This window comes from Elephas maximus, chromosome 20 (genome assembly GCF_024166365.1).
Source record: "Elephas maximus indicus isolate mEleMax1 chromosome 20, mEleMax1 primary haplotype, whole genome shotgun sequence".
In the NCBI taxonomy this organism is placed as follows: domain Eukaryota; kingdom Metazoa; phylum Chordata; class Mammalia; order Proboscidea; family Elephantidae; genus Elephas; species Elephas maximus.
Genome location: NC_064838.1, coordinates 81,103,761 through 81,127,521, shown reverse-complemented (window position 1 = coordinate 81,127,521; position 23,761 = coordinate 81,103,761). Strand labels below are relative to the sequence as shown.

At 38.5% G+C, this 23,761-nt stretch overlaps 1 protein-coding gene and 1 pseudogene across 1 annotated transcript; both read right to left on the bottom strand.

Annotated features, from left to right (window-relative positions):
• Positions 1 to 1,206: 1,206 nt before the first annotated feature.
• Positions 1,207 to 2,151, bottom strand: LOC126063818 (olfactory receptor 5D14-like; annotated as a pseudogene).
• Positions 2,152 to 6,005: 3,854 nt separating this feature from the next.
• Positions 6,006 to 6,947, bottom strand: LOC126063817 (olfactory receptor 5D13-like). Its single transcript, XM_049862189.1, has one exon. The coding sequence runs from the start codon at positions 6,945 to 6,947 to the stop codon at positions 6,006 to 6,008; it is 942 nt and encodes a 313-aa protein (XP_049718146.1).
• Between the last annotated feature and the right edge of the window lie 16,814 nt (positions 6,948 to 23,761).

Genomic DNA, 23,761 nt, shown 5'->3' with positions numbered 1-23,761 from the left:
ATTTTGATTATTAGGGACCCTATAGGATTGATTATAACTGCTCCATAAGTCTTCCTAGCATTGTAGAAAAGAACTTGAATGCTGCTTCAAGTTAAAACAGAGAAGTTTAGGGGGTTTAAAACAATTGCAATTAGGGAATTCCATAGCTTATTGAAAATGGAACCAGGTAGTCCTGGGGCAGGTTCTTTATACATGTATTCTTATGGGGTAAAAGAGGAACTAAACCATAGGGAGGGCAATTACAGGAAAGTCAATAAATATTGTAATAACCACACTCTGGTTGGTTATTGATTATTACTAATATAGTTAGTGACTACAAATAGTTTCACAGGATGCTTAGATCATGGTCACAGGATGCTTATATGTATTTTCTTTGTCTGTCTTGCAAAAGTATCTTGGTAACAGCACCCAGACAGCACTCTTCCTGAGTACATGTGTTCTGAGGGGTGCAGAGAGTCACTTGGTTAAAACCCCTCAGGGCATATGGTTTCACATCCTTGTTTTGACCACCAAGGAAAAACATGTTTTTCCTCAAAAACACAGCTGTTAGTCTAGAAATCCAGATTAAAACTAGGTAGCATAGTCAGCATATTATGCCTCTGTCTCACTGACTTCCCTGAAAGTAGTCTTTTCCTGAAACACTAGGCTCTAACCTTTACAGGAGTAGATTACCATATCTCTTCTCCCACAGAGCCACTGGTGGGTTTGAACCATTGATCTTTGGGTTAGGGCTGAGTGCTTAACCATTGGGGTATATAGTATTGAGCAATTTAACCTCTGAGAGTTTTTGTTTCCTCATATATGAAACAGGATATTGATAGTATGCTATGTTATGTAATTACTTGGGTCTTAAATGTGATAAAGCTTGTCAAAACTTAACTCAGTGTCTGTCACATAAAAAACATCAAAGAAATATGTTATTATTAGTAATAGTATCATTATTATTGTTATTTGTCTTTATTGTGATTTGCAGTATTTGGTTAGTTTTCAGAAAATTTGAAGAAGCATGGATCAAAATCCTGTGGAATTCACTCCAGAGTTAAACTTCTTTGGCACATTCAAGGGATTTGAACTTCTCAATTCACAATATATTAACATGACAAACATTCATAAACATCTCGTACAAACACATCCTACAGATTTTAGAAGCATTGTAGGGTCTGGTCCAGTTGCTCATTGGGACTCCAACCGTGTTTTGAGTTTGGGTCAGTGAACTAGGACTTTTGCACCTATTAACTTCCAGAAGGCATCTTTCACATCTTTGTTCCTCAGGCTGTAGATGAGGGGGTTCAGCATGGGGTTGAACACTATGTAGAATACAGAGGCCACTTTGACTGTCTGCCAAGAGTTTTTGGAGTTAGGCACACAGTAGAGGGAAAGGATGGTCCCGTGGAAGATGGTGATGGCAGTCAGGTGGGAGGCACAGGTGGAGAATGCTTTGCGATGTCCACTGGCAGATTGGATTTTTAGTACAGTCACAAAAATAAAAACATACTAAGTGAGGATGATTAGTAGTGTACTCACGTCATTGAAGGTGGCAAACCCAAAAAGCAGAAGGTGAGGAATGCGTATATCAGAGCTAGAGACAGCTATGAGAGCAGTATACTCACAGAAAAAGTGGTTGATTACATTGTGTCCAGAGAAGTCTAGAAGGAGAGCATAGCAAAGGAGTACCAAGGGGCCAAACATCCCCCACAGATATGAGCCAGCCACCAGCAGGGCACAGAGTCTTTGTGACATGGCCACTGTATAGAGCAGAGGATTGCAGATGGCCACAAAGCGGTCATAGGCCATCACTGCCAGCAGAAAGGATTCAGTCACCACTGCAGTGCAGGACAGGAAGTACTGGAGCATACAGCTAAAGTAGAAAATGCTTTTATCTGCCATGACCAAGTTTTCAAGCAGCTTTGGAGTAATGATAGAGGAGTAACAAAAACCAACAAAAGAAAGGTGACCAAGGAAAAAGTACATGGGGGTGTGAAATTTGGGGTTAATCTTGATGATCACTATCATCCCAAGATTCCCTACCACGGTGACAATGTACATGATCAGAAACACAAGGAAGAGAGGAATCTGAAGCTCTGGATAATCTGTGAATCCCAAGAGGGCAAAGGTTGTCTCCACACTTAGGTTTCTTTCAGCCATCACCATACTTCCTTTGAAGGGAAAGGGGTGGGAGGAGAGTGTTGTTCCTGTCAAGTGAGAAGATTTATGGGGGTGAATGACAAATACGTTTTGTTATGGTAGAGAAAAGAAAGTGAGAATAAAGAGTTATTGGAACTAGTTCTCTTCATGAGGAACATGCCTTATACAAATAGCTGCTATTTGTATGCCAAACCAAGCTGATGTCTAAAACATTTACGAATTTCCATTGCCCTTTGAAATATAGAATACGGGTTTCCACAGAAATACTTGTGATATTGAGTGTGTAGGAGTTATATTTACACGTAGGTTAGCTTTTTCCTTGCAGGCACACCTTGCATAGTACCATCAAATGCACATAACTGACACTAAGCAAATACATATATACCTATAGTACATACATACAGTACATAAGCTAGCGAGATCCTGTGAAAAAAATGTAAAATGTTTGTCTCAGAGAATAAAATATACTGCTGCTATATTTTGCCTGTATTCTCAAATCAATTAAAATATTTAAAGGAATATGCTTGTATTTTAAGGAGAAAATAAAATACTAAAGAACCTGGGAAAAAAGCAGTGCAATTTCATTAGCACTTTTTATTCCATGAAGGCTACTACTCCTTTCGAATATCTTGATTGCCCAGTGGTTGAGGCTAAGGGGGATAATGATTTCCTTTTGACATGAGTGGAGTGCCCACTTTGTTAGGGTTTATGGCTTAGCTTGATGTAAGGCTTATCTTCTGTTACAACCCAGGCATTATATATACATACGTATAATATGTTTATTTTATATATATATTTTATGTAAGTATATATATATATATGAGGAGCCCTGGTAGAGTAGAGGTGGCATGGTGGTTAAGAGTTTGGCTGCTAACCAAAAAGATGGGCTGTTTGAATCCACCAGTTGCTTCTTGGAAATTGTATGGGACAGTTCTACTCTGTCCTATAGGGTCGCTATGGGTCCAAATCAACTGGATGGGAATGGGTTCAGTTTTGGTTTGAGTAGAGTAGTTGTTAAAGTGCTCAGGTGCTAACTGAATGGTCAGCGATTCAAAACTCCAGCTTCTCCATGGGATGAAGATATACTTGTCAGCTTCCATAAAGATTTCCAGCCTTAGAAATCATATGGGGCAGTTCTACTCTGTTCTATAGGGTTGCTATGAATTGGAATCGACTCAACAGCAGCTGATAAATATATATGTATATGTGTATGTATATGCACACACACATGCATACATACACACATGTATCATGTATACATGCATGTATGTATATATTTTAGCAGTTCCAAGATTTATCAAATTAGAGTTATAACAGGACAAACTTGAAAGTTATGTTTGCATATGAATTATAACTTGTTAACTCAACTCTTAGAAAAATTTATCTACCAATTTAAGGTGCATTATAAAGAGGATAAGGATAAATATCCATTTTTAAACAGAAAACTTATTCTATTTTTTTTTGTGTGAAACTGCTGTCAATGGATAATAAAGATAAATATTTCCATATTAACTTCACTCTTTAATATGATGGGGCTCGGACTTAGCAGTTACAGTGACTTAATATTGAAAGAAAAATCAGAGAAGATCACAGTTATCACATGAGGAAAATAATATTTTCACCGGTTCATTAAAAAACCTGAGGCAACTCACCTGCTGCAGAGGAACAGGCCACCACTGTCGTGTTTCTCTGTAAGCTGAGTGTTTCGGGAGCACTGCAGCTATTACGTCTACCTCTACAGCCCTTGGGACTCCAACTCTGGGGAATCCCTAGCGTCTGTGTCTCAAGCCAATTAATTAAGGCCAGTGCCAGGTTCTTTGTACCATTGTTAATGACTGAAATTTCCTTGTAATCACATCGAAAAGTTGCAGCATGAAGTTGCCTACCAGGCTTTATTTGCACATTACTAAATGTCCTATGGAATTAATAAAACCAAGCTAAGGCAGGATTTCTCACATCAAAGATCCTTATCACATCTATAATACAATTGTCTAGAATTCTAGGTTATGAACTTTCCTAGGCCCAAATCAGAATTCCTAGGAATGGGACACAATCATACCCATATTTAAGAAGGAGCTTGGGTGACACGTATAAACACTGAGGTGTAAAAGCCACTGCTAAGCGCTAAAATCACATTGGTAAGATGGTGAGATCTGGTGCTTTTTTTTTTTTTTAACAATCTTGGTGGCATAGTGGTTAATAGTTTGGCTGCTAACCAAAAGGTCAGCAGTTCGATTCCATCAGGTGTTCTTTGGAAGCCCTGTGGAGCAGTTATACCCCGTCCTATAGCGTTGCTATGAGGTAGAATTGACTTGACTGGCAACGGGTTTTTTTTTTTTTTCGGTATATTTAATAGGTTTAACTCATTCATCCATTAAGTCAACACATGTTTTAATATCTTATCATGCTGATTATTTTACATTTGCCTCTACATGTCCATTTTCTGCTTTTCTATCTCTTTCAGTTTGTTCCTTTGCTCTGATATGTATGATATCAGAAGGTTGATATCAACCTATAAGCTTCTATGTCTTTAGCAGCTGGCATTCTTTCTAAAATGATGTTACTAAGAGGCTATTGGTGTTAGGAAGGACAGAGTTTGACACATCAGACTGTGAGATTCATAATTATGATTTTTAATTTTTGTTCCCTTGGTTACCCATCAGGACAGTCACATAAAAATCAACATTTTGTCTTCACACTCAGTGATAGCATGTTTACCATCACTTCCTGTACAATAACAAACATGTATGCGGCCTTGGTGGAAAAGGAATAAAGAACTTGGTTGAAGTTTAGGGATAGTGCCTCCAGGCTCTTATTGCTAATTCTTCTATATGCATACCCCTAGTCAGTTATAATTTTTCAGAATTTCTCTGTAACTATGACACCCATATTGCTTAAGTCGGATTGAAGAATTTTTTTGTTTGTTTGTGTTTAAATCATTTACGATGTCAATATGAGAATCAAGGAATTTGAGTTTTACAGTTTGATGTTTACTTATTGTATTAGTTTCTTAGGACTGCCAAAAGAAATCAGCACAAGCTTCGCAGCTTAAAACAACACAAATTTGTTTGCAGCTCTGGAAGCCAAATGTTTGAATTCATGGTACTGACAGGGACGTGCTCTCTTTGAAGGCATTAGGAGAAAATTCTTCCTTGACTCTTCCAGCTTCCGATGGTTCCTTGTGTTCCTGGACTTGTAGCAGCATAACTCCAAGTTCTGCCCCCATCTCCACATGGCCTTCTTCCCTATGTGACTCTGTGTCCTTGGCTACTTCTCATAATGAGATTCTCACTGGATTTATGGCCCAGCCTAAGAGAGTATGAAGGATTCCTGGTGGCGCTGCAGTTAAGAACACGGCCCAAAGGTTGGCAGTTTGAATGCACCAGCTGCTCTACAGGACAAAGATGTAGCAGTCTGCTTCCATGAAGCTTACAGCCTTGGAATTCCTATGGTGCAGTTCTACTCTGTCCTATAGGGTTGGTATGAGTGGGAATTGATTCCATAGCAATCAGTTTTCATTTTTAAGGAGGTATGATTGTATTTTAATCTTTAGCTTAACTATGTCTTCAAAGATCCTATTTCCAAAAAGGTCATATTCTGAAGTTCTAGCTGGACATGAGAATTTTGGGGGGAGACACTATTCAATCCACTACACTTGATTCACTTCACATACTATTCAAAACTATTTTACTAAAGATTCAAGTGACTAGAAATCAAATTATCAGATAACTGGTATATTGCAATAGATGTAAAATTTAGACGGGTATATTGACTACGTAATTTGAATTAGCATCTCTTCTAGGCACACTGAACAATATTCAACATCATAAAGCAAATTCTCTCCAGAAATAAATAAATCTTCAAGATTGTATTGTGTGGCTCATTAACTTTCTGACAGTCTCCTTCACATCTTTGTCCCTGAGACTGTAGATCAGGGGGTTCAGCATGGGGATGACCACTGTGTAAAACACAGATCCTACTTTGATGATGAGCCATGAGGTTTTGGAATGGGGTACACAATAGAGGAAAAGGACAGTCCCATGGAAAATGGTGATGGCGGTCAAGTGGGAGGCACAGGTGGAGAAGGTTTTTCGGCACCCCCCATCAGAAGGCATTTTTATGACAGTAGTGAAAATGAAAGTATAAGTAGTGAGGATGATCACCAGGCTGCTCAGCTCATTGAATATGGCAATGACAAAACAAAGCACCTGGCTGATATAGGGATCAGAGCAGGAGACAGAAACAATGACAGAGTGCTCACAGACAAAGTTATTTATGATAGTAGAACCACAGAAGGATAATGCCAGAAGAAAATAAGTGAGTGTCAGGGAAGCAACTATACCCCATGCGTAGGGCCCGGCCACTAATGATGCACAGAGCTTTAGGGACATGAAAACGGTGTAAAGCAGGGGGTTACAAACTGCCACAAAATGGTCATAGGCCATCACTGCCAACATGAATATTTCTGCAATTGCAAATATACAAGCCAAGAAGAACTGCATGATGCACCCTGTGAAGGAGATTGTTCTGTCTCCCACAACCAAGTTTTCTAATAGTTTGGGTGTAACTATAGTGGAGTAGCAGAAATCAACAAAAGACAAGTGACTGAGGAAAAAGAACATAGGGGTGTGGAGTTTGGGGTTGATCCTGATGATCACAATCATGCCCAGGTTCCCCACCGCAGTGACCATGTAGATGGCCAGGAACACCATGAAGAGGGGCACCTGGAGGTCTGGGTATTCTGAGAAGCCCAAGAGGGTGAATGTGGCTCCAGTACTCTGATTTCCTTCAGTTAACACCATGATTGTTGCTAGAGAAATTCTGAAGTAAAGATAATAAAAATTAGTAACAATACTAATGATGATAACATACTTATATAACATTTACCATTTCAAACATTGAGCTAAAACATTAAAATTTGTATTAATTAATTAATTTACATCTCCAAGTAACACTGTAAACTATAAAACAAGTAGCCCCATAATTTCCATAAGAAAACTGAGGTATATGTAAGTTAAGGAGCTTGTTTGAGATTACACAGTATAGTCAGTGATGAGCTGTGTTTTGAACCCAGGAAATTGTTCTTGAGTGACAGAACTTAAGTAGTTTTCTTCAGGATAGCAGTTTCAGAAAACATGTGCATTTCACCATTCTGTCATTCTAAAAGTTCATGTTTATTAATAGCACTAAGAAAACAATGAATGTAAATTTAGTGCTAAAAGAAAAATTTTAAAGGTAAGATCAGGAGAGGTAGGAGACATAAGACCACCATCATTAGAATACTGAGACTGAGAATCATAAGAGATAGCCTGGCTCAGGAAAACAGCATTTGTAAATGCCCACGATATTGTTTGAATTTTGCAAAAAATACATGGTTGTTTAAGGGGGTATGCAGATTGCATATTGCTGTCGAGTCCTATTCATAGTGACCCTAAAGGCCGTAGTAGAATGGCTGGCACAGGTTTTCCAAGGCTGTAATCTTTGAGGAAACAAACTGCCTTATCTCTTCCTGCTGTTAGGTTTGTGAGTTCGAACCACTCACTTCTCAGTTAACACCCAAGCACTTAGCCACTGCTTCACCAGACCTGCTTAAAGGAGATATAGCCTTGTATATCTACAAGTTATTCTTTGATTCTTTCCTGAATGTACAACAATTACTTTAGGGTTCTAAAATTAATCTAATACCCTGGTAAAAACAATGAGCTTACATTTTTTTTTGACATATTGCTCTTTTAGTCCTTTGTTTTCGTTCTCATTTTAGTCCTTTCTTATTTAGTCATCTGATGCCCTTCAAATATTCATGTAGTACACTTCCTCATCATTTTTAACTCTCCATTATTTATTTATTTATTTTTAACTGACAAAAATACCGGGAATAAGATCTCATTCAATGCTCGTACCCAAACCAAAAAGTATTAATCACCATGAAGAAGAACTAAGTAGAAAATTGGAATCGGGAAAACAAAGGTATTTGCAATGTTAAGTCAAACAGAGAAGGGAGAACCAAGAATGCAACATTTGTCAAAAACTGAAAGGAGTCAAGATGAGAGACAAGTGGATATCTGTGAATGAATGTTCTGGGAAGAGCAAAGAACAAGTGAGAATTCCCTGAGGTGGGGACATGCCCAGCATAGTCACAAAAGATCAAGGAGTAAATTGGTGAGACACAGGAAATAGGTATATGTTTTGGGGCCGGGTCTTACAGTGTAAATTAGATCAACGTGAGGATTGTGGCTTTGAACCTAAAACAATGGGGTACCATTGCAGAGTTGTGGTAGAGAACTGATGTGGGCAGAAGAAAGCCATTGCAGTAGTCCAGCTGTGACAAGATATTACCTTGGATCAAGGTGATATTAGTAGAGAGGCAAAGACTGGGCAGATTCAGGAGACTGGGAGAAAGCAGACATTTGAGTTTTGTGGACACATGGGATGTGAAATACTATGAAATAAGAAGCTTTCAGAATTGGGCTAAAACTTGAAATTAACAACTGGAAGTATGGAACTGTCATCATTACAGCTTGAGGGAAACCACAGATGGAGCATTTCATCATTCGTCATCTCTTATGCTACTTTCATGTTAATGCCTTAGGCCCACAATTACAATCATTATTCTGGCTTCTATCGCCATTAAATAGAAGCTCTTATTTCTCATCACCATTGAGTTGAAACTTTTAAATCAGAAAATAACTTCTCTTTGATGTCTGGCTTCTTTTCCTAAACATGTTTAAAAGGTTTAACCATATTTTTGAGCGTCTCCATCATTTTTATTACAAAGCTGAATTCCATCATATGGCTTAGAATAATTATTTCCATTCTGATATCAGAAATGTTTGACTATAATGAATAAAACTACCATAAAGCTTCCTGTACAAGTGTTTTTTGAGAACATGTGAACTCAATTCTCTTGTATATATACCTAAATTGAAATTGCTTGGTCATAAATTAGGCACCTGTTTAGCTCTAATAGCGTTATCCAAATTGGATTTAATCATTTATTTTCCAATCAGTAATATATGAAAACTTCTTAGAGTCTGAGTGTTGATAATAAATAATGCAGTGGGTTGCTAAACTACTTGGTGCTAAATATAAAGTGGGATATAAACCACGAGAGCAAAATACAACCAGTGTGCCATCAGTGCATGAACAATGGTATTGGAAGAAGGTGTATATTTCTGTGAAGTATTTTAGAGATTCACTGACAAGATTTTTTTGGATCCATTGTCAATAATTTTAATAATAATTATATGTAATGGCCTTTAGGAACACTCATTTTTGGTTCAAGACAAAATGTGTTTATTGGTCTATGAATGCCTTACTTCGGTCAGTTTGTTTATAATACAATGTATACCTGTAAGTTCACCACCCAACCCAACAACTAAAATAGTAAATTTATCTTTAGTGCTCCTCCAACTCATGGCGACCCCATGTGTGTCAGAGTAGAACTGTTCTTCGTAGGGTTTTCAACGGCTTATTTTTCTAATGTAGATCACCAATCCATTCTCCTGAGGTGCCTCTGGGTAGACTCGAACCACCAAGCTTTCAGTTAGCAGTGACTATGTTAACTGTTCGCACCATCCAGGGACTCTTCATATCCTCCTATACCTCTGGGTAGACTGGAACCACCAAGCTTTCAGTTAGCAGGGACTATATTAACTGTTCGCACCATCCAGGGACTCCTCATATCCTCCTATACCTCCACAATCATTCTGAATTTTTAGTTTTTTAATTCTCTTGCTATAATTATAATATAGAATTCATAGGGTATTAGAAAATATTTTTAGATGCTGTAGAACTTAATAAAGGGGTCTTAAGTTGTAGATAATCTTTTTGAAAGTTGATTGTTTTTTCAGTTGACATTACTAACTCTCCAGGTTGAATGAAATGACAGCCCATTCTATTTTATTATTGAATGGCATTCTATTTTAAGACTATACTACACATTTATCCATTTTTTGTTCTTGGTGTTGCTGATAGATGCTTGTTTTATTTCTAGTTGTCTACTATATACAATGCACTTATAAACATTGTTGCATTTGTCTCCTGTTTCCCATATACAAGAGTTTGTATTTTGTATATATCTATGAATGGAATTGGTGGTGAAATTACTTAAGTGTGTAAACCATTTGTGTTTTACATAAAGTTTGAAATTCTAATTTATACTTACTATCAAACATGAAAATAATAAATCCATATTTTAATAAATGTGCATTCAAATTTAATGAATTTTAACATATTTAAATATTTTTCACACAGACTGCATGAAAGTTCACATCTGTAGAGCACATCAGTCGCTGAAGTATATGGTTGCATGTCCAGTTGCTAGCTTCAAGTTTCAGGTAATCTCCACCCCCAGCTTCTTGATCTTGGCCTTAGAGTTTTATACATCCTTGATCTTTTATTATTGTAATTAATTTTTGTAGTATTTTTGACCATTTTCATGCTTTTGAGTTCCAATAGAGTCTAAACTTGACTAAACACGATGCCTAAACTCCAATAGCTATAGCTAACAAGCTTTTTTTAAGTAAATAGCAATTCGAAGGATGATTTGTGTAAGTTACATAGAATAAAGAAATCCATATACAGTACATTCACAACTAATCAGATGGATTATCGCAAATTGAACAAACCTATATGAAAGTAGTAACATATTATTAGCACTTGAGAAGATTCCTCATGCCTCCCCCTAGCTGCTGCCCATACTTACTTGTAATGAAACCATTATATTTAAGTGCATTATCCATGAATTATACTGAACAATGAAAAAATAAATCATTTCAATTATTACATAAATTCAATATAATCCCCATTAGAATCCCATCAGTGTGTGCATGTGTGTGTGTTTAATTTACAAGTTGGCTATAGAATTTATACAAAATGATACAAAAAACAGTAATAGCTCAAAGGGAATTTTAAAAATAATAAAATGAGATGCATCATTCTATGTGATATCAAAAATTTATATTGATATAATTATAGACCAATGGAAGAGAATACATAATTCAGATGCACACATACGTGTACAATGATGAGTCACATATGTCAGGTGCTTGTATGGGGAGTGATAAAAGGGTACATATTTCAGTGAAAGTTGTTGGATCAAATGTATATCCGTGTATATTTTTAAAAAATGAGGTGTGGATAATGTCAGTGAAAATGACCAAGTTGATAGCCTCAGATAGCTTCTGTGGAGGGCCTGTTCCTGCACAGAAACAACGACAAAGCAAAAAGTGTTAGAATCAACTTTTTTTAGAAATTTACAAAGTTTTAAAATATTTACAGCAACCAAGCAAATACTGAAATAAGAGAAAACCAGAAAACCAAACCCACTCCCGTCAAGTCGACTCCCACTCATAGTGACCCTATAGGACAGAGTAGAACTGCCCCATAGAGTTTCCAAGGAGCACCTGGAGGCTTCGAACTGCCAACCCTTTGGTTAGCAGCCGTAGCACTTAACCACTAGGCCACCGGGGTTTCCCTGATCAATGAATAAGTGGAAAAAAAAACCTGACAGAATAAACATTAAGTGCTTCATGAGAAAAGATGCTGTTGAATTTTGATGAAAAATTGTGGCATTTTTGTTTATTCACCTACTATCCCCCATTCTCCACTTGGCAGCTGCCATGAAGACAGCAGCCCACATTCCTGGTGTGGCTTGCTGGTTCCAGGGTGTGGACAAGACAGATCTTTTTTCTAAAAATGTTGTTGTTGTTTATTTTGACCAATCTGGTAGTTCCCAGAGATACCTGCTCTGAGATAGGCCTTGGCTTTACTCCTCTCAGACATGAGTGGCTACCAGGTGGTATCTGTCTGTCAAAAGCCTTAAAGACATATAATGCCATAACCAGCTTAGGTAAGGAATGGAGAACAGGGAAAGAAGCAGACAAACCTAATAGTCTGGAAAAGAAGAGGCTGACGAGGCAGATGCATGGGGGAATAAACTGTAGAGATACTGAATGTACTGAAGGGTCAGAGATCCAATGCACATACCCAGGTTGAATGCATGCTCAGACAAGACCTGAGAGGACGCTAGGTTTGGGCCTCTGGCAGATGTTTGGGCTCTGCACAAACGGAGGTGTAGACTAAGGCCCAATTGTAGGTGGCCTGGCTAAGCATTGAAAGAGTACCTAATTCAGAGTCAATCTTCAATGACCAGGAAAGGGTTTTTAGTTTTCTTTTTCTTCTCTTTTTGACTCCAAAAAAGGTCTCTATCAGATCACTGGTTGACCACTAAAATAACTGAAGATAGACTTCAGCGACCACACGTGGCAAAGAATACAGTCTACGCAAAATAATAAATACATACAAACAAATAAATAGTTTGGAAATGTCACTAAACAGATGACCGCAGCCCTCAACAATAACAGCAAGCACTAGGTCGGCTGGAGAATCTGTTTATCAGAGTTAACACATTATAAAATTCACAAAGCCCAGTGTTTGGTAAAAATACTAGGCATGCCACAAAACAGGGAAGTACAACCATTCACATGAAAAAAAAATCGGTAAAAGCAGTCCCTGAAGAACTAATGACATAGAATTGCTAGGCAAATCGTTTAAATCTACTGTGTTAAACGTGGTCAAAGACCTAAAGGAAATCAGGAGAATAATGTCTCAACAAGTAGAGAATATCAATAATGACAAATAAATTGTAAAGAAGGTATCAAATAGAAATTAACATCAATCTTTCTCAAACTTTTCCAAAAACTAAAAGGAAGGAATAATTTGTAACTCAATCCATGATGCTATCAGCATCCTGATATTTAGCCAGACAAAGCCATCACAAAAAAATATTGCATAGAAATATCTATGGAAATCCTCAACAAAATGGTAAAACTCCAATCCAGCAGCATATTAAAAGAACCATATGCCGTAACCCCGTGTGCTTTATCCCACAAGTGCAGGAGTAGTAGCTCAACATATAAAAATCACTCAGTGTAATGCGACACATTAATACAATGTAGGGAGAGGGGGATGATCTATCAACTGATGCAGAAAAAAGCACTTAAAAATTAGGAATAAAAGGGAACTTCCTATTGTGTGAGAGTCAAAAATGGCCTCTGTGTATTAGCCCCAATTTGTTTACTTCTTCAAGCAAGCTGAGGCGTATTATATGAGAAAAAAAAAAAAAAAAAAAAACTGGCATGAAACTCAAACTTGTACATGTCCAACTGATTTAAAAATAGCCCAAATAAGTAGATTTTTAGCCACTTGGAACCTGCCTGTTTTACATACACTGCAAAACTGGACTCAACTTCTGCTAGTACTGAAAAAAAAAAAAAAAGATAAATTCCTGTAGTTATAAAGACCCTAAGATGCTTCTGCTTTTAGAGCTCTCTGACCCACAGACTTATCACCTGGCTGCAGGAGGATATCGCTTCTCACCCCTGGGAGCTTTCTTGCTCTCTTCTCCTTCTGATGCTACCTGTGACTCTAGCCTCTGGAAGACCTCCTGCTACAGGGACCACCCCCTTGCATGTGACTTTCAATGTGTTGGCCCCATTAAATAGCTTGTCGTGCAATACTGTCATATAGCTCTGAATTTCCTTCACCTCAGTACACTTCCTTAAAATGATAAAGGACAGTTGTGAAAAACCAACAATTAACATTATACTCGATGGTGAAAGACTGAAAGATTTTGCCATAAAATCAGGAACACGGCAAGGATATCTCTTTTCCCTACTTCTATTCAACACTGTGGTCTTTTTGTTCACCTCTGTGAATGTGAACACTGGACAATGAAAAAAGAAGGCAGAAGAAGTACTGATGTGTGGAAGTGTGGTGTTGGTGGAGAATATTGAATGTACCATGGATTAACAAAAGAACAAAAACATCAGTCTTACAATAAAACAGTGAAATGTTCATTAGGAATGAGGATGGCAAGACTTCATCTTACTTACTTTGGACACATTATCTGGAAAGACCGATCACCAGGAAAAGAAGTCCTGTGAGGTGAAGTAGAAGATCACAAAAATAAAGGAAACCCTCAAAAAGATGGATTGACGCAATAACCACAACAACGGACTCAAACATACCAACAATCATCAGGATGGCACGGGACCTGGGAAAATTTCTTTCCCTTATATACTAGGTTACTCTGAGTGAAGCCAACTAAATAGCAACTGCTCTCAACAACAACATTCGGCGCAAGACATCAACAACAACATAGCTACAGCTTATCTTCATATCAAACAAAACCACCACCAGTTGTGGTAGAATCAAACGCAACTCACAGTGACCCCTTGGGTGTCGGAGTGGAACCGGGCTCCGTCAGTAGGCCGCACTGTGTGTCTGCACCGTAATTTGTTTCCCATTCGTCTGTTGGTGAGCATTTAGGTTGTTTACATCTTTGTGCTGTTGTGAATAGTGCTCCAATGGACATGGCATGCATATGGCTATTCCTGCGACTGCTCTTACTTCTCTTGGGTATATTCCTATGAGTGGGATTGCTGGATCTTATGGTATTTCTACTTCTAGCTTTTTAAGGAAGCACCAGATTGCTTTCCAAAGTGATTGTATCATTTTACATTCTCACCAGCAGTGCATGAGAGTCCAATCTCTCCACAACCTCTCCAACATTTTTATTTTGTGTTTTACGGATTAACCAAACCCATCGCCATCGAGTCGTTTCTGACTCATAGAGACCCTATAGGACAGAGTAGAACTGCCTTGTGGAGTTTCCAAGGAGCGCCTGGTGGATTCCAACTGCCGACCTTTTGGTTAACAGCATTTAACCACTACACCACCAGGGTGTCCTTTTTTTGGATTAGTGCCAGTGTTATTGGGGTGATAAGGCATCTCTTTGTTGTTTTAATTTGTATTTCTCTGGTGGCTAATGATCATGAGCATTTCCTCGTGTGTACATTAGCCACCCGAACATCTTTTTTGGTGCAGTGTCTGTTCCTATACTTTGCCCATTTTTAATTTTTTTGTTTGTCTTTTTGTTGTTGAGGTGTTGCTGTATTTTGTAGATTTTAATGATTAGACCCTTACCAGATATGTCATAGCTAAAAATTTCTTCCCAATCTGTAGGTTCTGTTTTTACTCTTTTGGTGAAGCCTTTCGATGAGCATAACTGATATTTAGCAGATCCCAGTTATCTAGTTTCTCTTCTGATGTTTCTGCATTGTTAGTTATGGTTCTGTTTATGTCGTGTATTAGGCCTCCTAGCATTGTCCCTATTTTTTCTTCCAAGATCTTTATCATTTTAGGTTTTATATTTAGGTCTTTGATCATTTTGAGTTAGTTTTTGTACATGATGTGAGGTATGGGTCCTGTTTCTTTTTTTGCAGACAGATATCCAGTTATGCCAGCACCACGTGTTAAAGAGGCTGTCTTTTCCCCCATTTAATGGACTTTGGGCCTTTGTCAACTATCAGCTGCTCATAAACCAAACCCACTGCTGTCGAGTCGATTCCGACTCATAGCGACCCTATAGGACAGAGTAGAACTGCCCCGTAGAGTTTCCAAGGAGCACCTGGTGGATTCAAACTGCCAACCTTTTGGTTAGCAGCCGTAGCAATTAACCACTACACCACCAGGGTTTCAGCTGCTCATAGGTGGATAGATTTACGTCTGGGTTCTCAATTTTGTTATATTGGTCTATGTGTCTGTTGTACCAGTACCAGGCTGTTTTGACTATCATGGTGGTATAATAGGTTCTAACATCAGGTAGTGTGAGGCCTCCCACTTTGTTCTTCTTCTTCAGTAATTCTTTACTTATTTGGGGCTTCTTCTTTTTCCATATGAAGTTTGTGACTTGTTTCTCCAACATGCTAAAAGTTGTCATTGGAATTTGGATTGAGATTGCATTATATCTGTAGATCACTTTGGGAAGAATTGACATTTTCATAGTGTTGAGTCTTCCTGTCTATCAGCATGGTATGTTTTTCCACTTATGTAGGTCTCTTTTGATTTCTTGCAATAGTGTCTTGTAGTTTTCTTTGTGTAGGTTTTTTACATCTCTGTTTAAATTTATTCCTAAATACTTTATCTTCTTGGGGGTATTACAATGGTATTGATTTGGTGATTTCCTCTTGGAAGTTCTCTCTTTTGGTGTAGAGGAATCTGACTGACTTATGTATGTTTATCTTATATCCTGATATTTCGCAAAATCTTCTATTAGTTGTTGTCGTTTTCTTGTGGATTTTTGGGGGTTTTCCATGTATGAGACCATATCATCTGCAAATAGGGATACTTTTACTTCTTCCTTACCAATTTGGATGCACTTTATTTCTTTTTCTTGCCTTATTGTTCTGGCTAGGGCCTCCAGTACAATGTTGAATATGAGTGGTGATAAAGGGCATCCATGTCTGGTTCCCCTTCTCAAGGGGAATGCTTTAAGACTCTTCATTTAGGATGATGTTGGTTGTTGGCTCTGTATAAATGGCCTTTATTATGTCCAGGAATTTTCATTCTATTCCTATTTCGCTGAGAGTTTTTACCAAGAATGGGTTTTGGACTTTTTAAAATATCTTTCCTGCATCAATTGATAAGATCATGTGGTTCTTGTCTTTTGTTTTATTTATGTGATGGATTACATTGATTGTTTTTCTAATGTTGAACCATCCCTGCATACCTGGTATGAATCCCACGTGGTCGTGGTGAATTATTTTTTGATATGTTGTTGAATTCTATTGGCTAGAATTTTGTTGAGGATTTTTGGGTCTATATTCTTGATGAATTTTTTTTTTATTCATGAGGGATATTGGTCTGTAATTTTCTTTTTTTTTCGATCTTTACCTGACTTTTCTATCATGTTTATGCTGGCTTCGTAGAATGAGTTTGCGAGTATTCCATCCTTTTCTATGCCTGAAATGACTTTGGTAGTAATGGTGTTAACTCTTCCCTGAAAGTTTGGTAGAATTCTCCAGTGAAGCCGTCTGGGCCAGAGCTTTTTTGTTGTTGCTGGTTTTTATTTTTTTAATTATCTCTTCAATCTCTTCTTTTGTTGTGGGTTTATTTAATTTTTCTACCTCAATTTGTGTTAGTTTAGGTAAGTAGTGTGTTCCTAGAAATTTGTCCATTTCTTCTAGATTTTCAAATTTGTTAGAGTACAATTTTTCATAGTATTCTGTTATGATCCCTTTTATTTCCATTGGGTCTGTTGTGATATCACCCATTCCATTTCTTATTTAGGTTATTTGCTTCCTCTCCTGTTTTTTCTTTTGTCAATTTGACCAATGGTTTATTGATTCTGTTGATCTTTTCAAAGAACCATCTTTTAGTATTGTCTACTCTTTCAATTGTTTTCCTATTCTCTATCTCATTCATTTCTGCTCTAACCTTTGTTATTTCCTTTCTTCTGGTGCCTGAGGGTTTCTTTTGTTTCTCTCTATTTGTTCAAGTTGTAGGGTTAATGTTTTGATTTTGGCACTTTCTTCTTTTTGAATGTGTGCATTTATTGTTATAAATTGACCTCTAAGCACTGCTTTTGCTGTTTTCCAAAGGTTCTGGTGAGACATGTTTTCATTCTCATTTAATTCTATGAATTTATTTTTTCCATCCTTGGTTTCTTCTATAATCCAGTAGTTTTTAAGCAAGGTGTTGTTCGGTTTCCATGTATTTGATTTTTTTTCTTGCTGTTTCTGTTATTGATTTCTAATTTTATGTCATTATAATCAGAAAAGATGCTGTGTAAAATTTCAGTGTTTTGAATTCTGTTAAGGTTTGCTTTGCAGCCCCATATGCAGTTTATTCTGAAGAATGTTCCATGTGAGTTGGAAAAGAATGTATACTTGGCTGCTGCTGGATAGATTTCTGTATATGTCTATGATCTTCTGTATCTTTATTTTCTTTCTACATATTCTGTCCTTCATTGAACGTGGTGTGTTGAAGTCTACTGTTATGGTGGATTATCTATTTCTCTTTCCAATACTATTAGGGTTTGTTTTGTGTGGTTTGAGGCCCTCTCATTAGGTGCCTATGTATTTATTATAGTTATGTCCTCCTGGTGTATTGACCCTTTAAACTTTAAGCTGTGTCCTTTCTTATCCTTCCTGGTGAATTTTGCTTTAAATCTGTTTTGTCAGAGATTAATATTGTCTCTCCTGCTCTTTTTTTGTGGTTGTTCACTTGATATTTTTTTCCATCATTTTAGTTTTGGTTTGTTTGTGTCTTTGAGTCTAAGTCGTGTCTGTTATAGGCAGCATATAGACAGATTGCATTTTTTTAATCAATTTTGCCACTCTTCATCTCTTTATTAGCGCATTTAGTCCATTTACATTCAGTGTAATTATTGATTGGTATGAGTCTAATGCTGTCATTTTGTTGTTGTTGTTGCTTCTTTTTGTTTTTGTTTTTTTTGGTGGTGCTGGCGGTTTCTTTGTTCCACTTAATTTTCTGTGCTGTTGAGTGTTTTTCTTATGTATTCTCTTTTCATATTTCTTCATTATTGTTTATTTTGTTTTTGCTAAGTCCTCATGTTTTTCATCTTATTTTGATGCATAGGATTGTTAGCTTCCTTTGTGGTTACCTTAAAATTTACCTTTATTTTTCTAAATTTAAACCAACGTTTTATTTCTTAATATTGCCTTTAACTTCCTCTCCATATGATCTGGTGTGGCACAGGTGTCCAGGTTTTCAGTCACCAGATGTGTGGTGCAGACTCTCACCTACAGTCCCAGACTGTCAGGGCTGCAGATTGGTGTTTGAAGCAGGAACAGGTATCCGGCTGCTGTAGGGGGTACGTGTGGAACAAGGCAGGGGGCTGATGGCTGCCCCTGGATGCCTTGGTGAGGGTGTGTTCCTTTTTCCCTAGAGCATGTAGTGAGGGGTATTGAAGCCGATCCTTGGGTACACAGTTCTGTTGACTGTAGGGAATGGGAGGCACCATTTATTCTCAGACCCCTGTTATATGAGTGGCTAGATGGAGTGAGGAAACCCTGGTGCTGTAATGGTTAAGTGCTACAGCTGCTGACCAAAGGGTCGGCAGTTCGAATCCACCAGGCGCTCCGTGGAAACTTTATGGGGCAGTTCTACTCTGTCCTATAGGGTCACTATGAGTCGGAATCAACTCGACGGCACTGGATTTGGTTTTTTTTTTTTTTTTTTGGTTTAAATGGAGTGAATGGTACCACCAGCCCTCAGGCCTCTGGGGTAGGTGGCTGAGGTTCTGTGCTTGACAGGCAGGGTCATGTCAAATGTCATGAGTCTGCAGCTCCCCCTTGGCTGCTGAAGTTGAAAATGGGCTTCAGGTGTATGCCCTGCTGTTATGATAATGATGGCATGTGGTGTTGAATCAGCCCACACAGGTCTAAACCCACTGAGCCACTGCACACAGATCTAGGCAGGAGTAAAGGATTCTGCAAGTCTGCAGACCCCTTATGCCAGTGGCTCAGTGAAGGGGCAGGGCTCCTGACTCACCCCGAGTTCCTGGCTTAGGGGGAATGACAGTTGTTGAATACTGCCAGACTGGTTTCAGAGCAGAGCAGGGTGGGGGTGGGTGAGGGGAAGTAACCAGTTCTCTGCTGTGAAACTCTGGGAGTAGAATTTATTTTGCCTCCCAGTGGTAGCTTAGTTGTTTGCACTTAACCTTTGCAGGTCCAGCGCCACTTCCACATAGCTCCAGAGGTGTGTGCAGACTCGCTGCTGCCCAGCCTCACGCAACATGGTGAGGTGCGTCCCAAACACTACTGCTCACCTCAGTCTGCAGGCACAGGATGACCTAGTCAGCAGGGCACTGGCAACCTAACAACTGGCACTCCTTTGCTGTTTTTGAATTATCCCTCCTTCTCCCTGCCACTCAATCCAACTCTTCAGCTTTGTCTTTTATGATCAGGGCTTCTAGACTGTCATATATAATCAATTCACTTATTTTTTCAGGTCTTTGTTGTAAGAGGGACAACAGGAGGAGTCTGACTATCCCACCATCTTGGCCACACCTCTTAGTTTCCTATTTCTGCTGTATCAAATTACCACTCATTTAATGGCTTAAACAAAACAAAATTTATTATCTTAGAGTTCTGAAAGTAAGAATTCTGAGATTGTTCTCACTGGGCTAAAATCTAGGTGTTCATAAGGTTCTGTTTCCTCTGGAGGCTCTGTAAGGGAGCTGTTTCCATGCCTTTCCACCTTTTAGAGGCTAACCACATTCCTTCACTCATGATCCCCGTCTTGGTCATCTAGTCTGCTATAACAGAAATACCACAAGTGGATGGCTTCAACAAAGAGAAGCTTATTCTCTCACAGTCCAGTAGGCTAGAAGTCCAAATTAAGGGTGCCAGCTCCAGGGGAAGGTTTTCACTCTCTGTTAGTTCTGAAGGGAGGTCCTTGTGAAGCATCAGTCTTTCCTTGGTCTGGGAGCATCTCAGCACAGGAACCTCAGGTCCAAAGGACACCCTCTGCTCCCAGCACTGCTTTCTTGGTGGTATAAGGCCCCCCTATCTCTCTGCTCACTTCTCTCTTTTATATCTCAAAGAGATTGGCTTAAGACACTATCCAAACTTGTATATCTCATCAGTATATCTGCCACTAAACCATCTCATTTCATCATAGTGATAGGATTTACAACACAGGGAAATCACATAAAATGATGGACAATCAATCACACAATACTGGGACTCATGGCCCAGCTAAGCTGACAGACATTTTTGGGGAACACAATTCAATCCATGACAATCCACTTCCTCTTTTTTCAAAGCCAACAATTTTGAGCTGAGTCCTTCTCACACTGCTATCTCTGATTCTCTCTTTCTCTTCCCTCTCCCACTTTTAAGGCCCTTGGGATTACAATGAACCCACCTGGATAATTTAGGATACTCGTTCTTAAGGTCAGCTGATTAACAATTTTAATTCCATGTACAACCTTAATTCTCCTTTGCCATGTAACTTAACATATTCACAGATTTCAGGGATTGAGACAAGAACACCTTTGGAAAATCTTTTTCCTATCTTCCATGTTGATGTTTTGTAAAACCATGTCTGTTCAACAGGCAGACATCAAGGCCAGCTCCTGGCAATACAAAGACATAATCGATAATGCCAGGTCAGCTCCCAGATGTCAAAAAATATTCTATTTCTTCTTCTAGGATATTTGTACTCAGGTCTCTTCCCTTTGAGTTAATTCATCTCACTGTACTATGACTTTTTGTTTAACTGTATCTATTTACAAACTTCAATAAAATAAAAAATATCTCTACTGCAGTAAAAAATGTATTAAAATAATTAATTAAACAAGTACAAATTTGCAATGACTGTAGTGGCTATGGTGCCAGTCTGCCTCAACAAAGGTCTCCCTTACCCTCTCTGGCCCGGTATTTCCCCAAGCATGAGGTCCTGCATTAGATTGATCCCTCCTAATGGTTTGTCCAAAGGAAGTGAGTCAGACAATGTTCTGTTGTGATCCATAAGTTTTACATTGGCTAATTATTGGAAGTAGACCACCAGACCATTTTCCTAGTCTAGTATTTTTTATTTTAATATTTTTAAGGTTTTAACCTTGGGCAGTAACTTAACTTTACTAAGATCCAGCTTCATCAAAGTCAGTGGGAGCTAAAAATAACATTATCTTCATGAATCTGCTTTGATGAAATCATGCAAATAGACTGTTAGGAACGATATAGCTCACTCAGTAATTTCTCAATAAATATTTTTTAATAATTTTTATTGTGCTTTAAGTGAAAAAAAAGAAAAAAATTTTTTTCTTTACAAATCAAATCAGTCTCTCACACAAAAACTTATATACACCTTGCTACATACTCCCAATTGCTATCCCCCTGAGACAGCCCCCTCTCTCCCTCCACTCTCTCTTTTCGTGTCCATTTCGCCAGCTTCTAACCCCCTCCACCCTCTCATCTCCCATCCAGGCAGGAGATGCCAACATAGTCTCAAGTGTCCAAGAAGCTCACTCCTCACTAGCATCCCACTCCAACCTATTTTCCAGTCCAATCCATTTCTGAAGAGTTGGTTTCAGGAAAGATTCCTGTCCTGGGCCAACAGAAGGTCTGGGGGCCATGACCACCGGGGTCCTTCTAATCTCAGTCAGACCATTAAGTCTGGTCTTTCTATGAGAATTTGGGGTCTGCATCCCACTGCTCTCCTGCTCCCTCAGGGGTTCTCTGTTGTGTTCCCTGTCAGGGCAGTCATTGGTTGTAGCCGAGCACCATCTAGTTCTTCTGGTCTCAGGATGATGTAGTCACTGGTTCATGTGGCTCTTTCTGTCTCTTGGGCTCGTAATCACCTTGTGGCCTTGGTGTTCTTCATTCTCCTTAGATCCAGGTGGGTTGAGACCAATTGATGCATCTTAGATGGCTGCTTGCTAGCATTTAAGACCCCAGATGCCACTTTTCGAAGTGGGATACAGAATGTTTTCTTAATAGATTTTATTGTGCCAATTGACTTAGATGTCCCCTGAAACCATGGTCCCCAGACCCCTGCCCCTACTACACTGGCCTTTGAAGCATTCAGTTTATTTAGGAAACAGCTTTTGGTTTAGTCCAATTGTGCTGACCTCCCCTGTATTGTGTGCTGCCTTTCCCTTCACCTAAAATAGTTCTTGTCTACTATCTAAACCCCTTTCCCGCCCTCCCTCCCTCCCCCCTCTCATAACGACAAAAGAATGTTTTCTTCTCAGTTTAAACTATTTCTTAAGTTCTTATAATAGTGGTCTTATACAATATTTGTCCTTTTGCAACTGACTAATTTCACTCATCATAATGCCTTCCAGGTTCCTCCATGTTATGAAATGTTTCACAGATTCCTCACTGTTCTTTATCGATGCATAGTATTCTATTGTGTGAATATACCATAATTCATTTATCCATTCATCTGTTGATGGGCGCCTTGGTTGCTTCCATCTTTTTGCTATTGTAAACAGTGCTGCATAAACATGGGTGTGCATATATCTGTTTGTGTAAAGGCTCTTATTTCTCTAGGATATATTCCAAGGAGTGGGATTGCTGGATCCTAAGGTAGTTCTATTTCTAGATTTTTAAAGAAGACCCAAATTGATTTCCAAAGTGCTTGTACCATTTTACATTCCCACCAGGAGTGCATAAGTGTTCCAATCTCTCCACAGCCTCTCCAACATTTACTATTTTGTGTTTTTTGGATTAACGCCAGCCTTGTTGAAATGAGATGAAGTCTCATTGTAGTTTTGATCTGCATTTCCTTAAAGGCTGATAATCGTGAACATTTCCTCATGTATCTGTTAGCTACCTGAATGTCTTCTTTAGTGAAGTGCCTGTCCATATCTTTTGCCCATTTTTAAATTGGGTTATTTGTCTTTTTGCAGTTGAGTTTTTGCAGTATCATGTAGGTTTTAGAGATCAGGCGCTGATCGGAAATGTCATAGTTGAAAACTTTTTCCCAGTCTGTAAGTCTTTTTACTCTTTTGGTGAAGTCTTCGGATGAGCATAGGTTTTTGATTTTTAGGAGCTCCCAGTTATCTAGTTTTTGTTTTGCTTTTTTAATAATATTTTCTATACTATTTATGCCATGTATTAGGGCTCCGAACAGTGCCCCTATTTTTTCTTCCATGATCTTTACCTTTTTAGATTTTATATTTAGGTGTTTGATACATTTTGAGCTCATTTTTTTGCACGGAGTGAGGTATGGGTCTTGTTTCGCTTTTTTGCAGGTGGATATCCAGTTATGCCAGCACCATTTGTTAAAAAAAACTGTC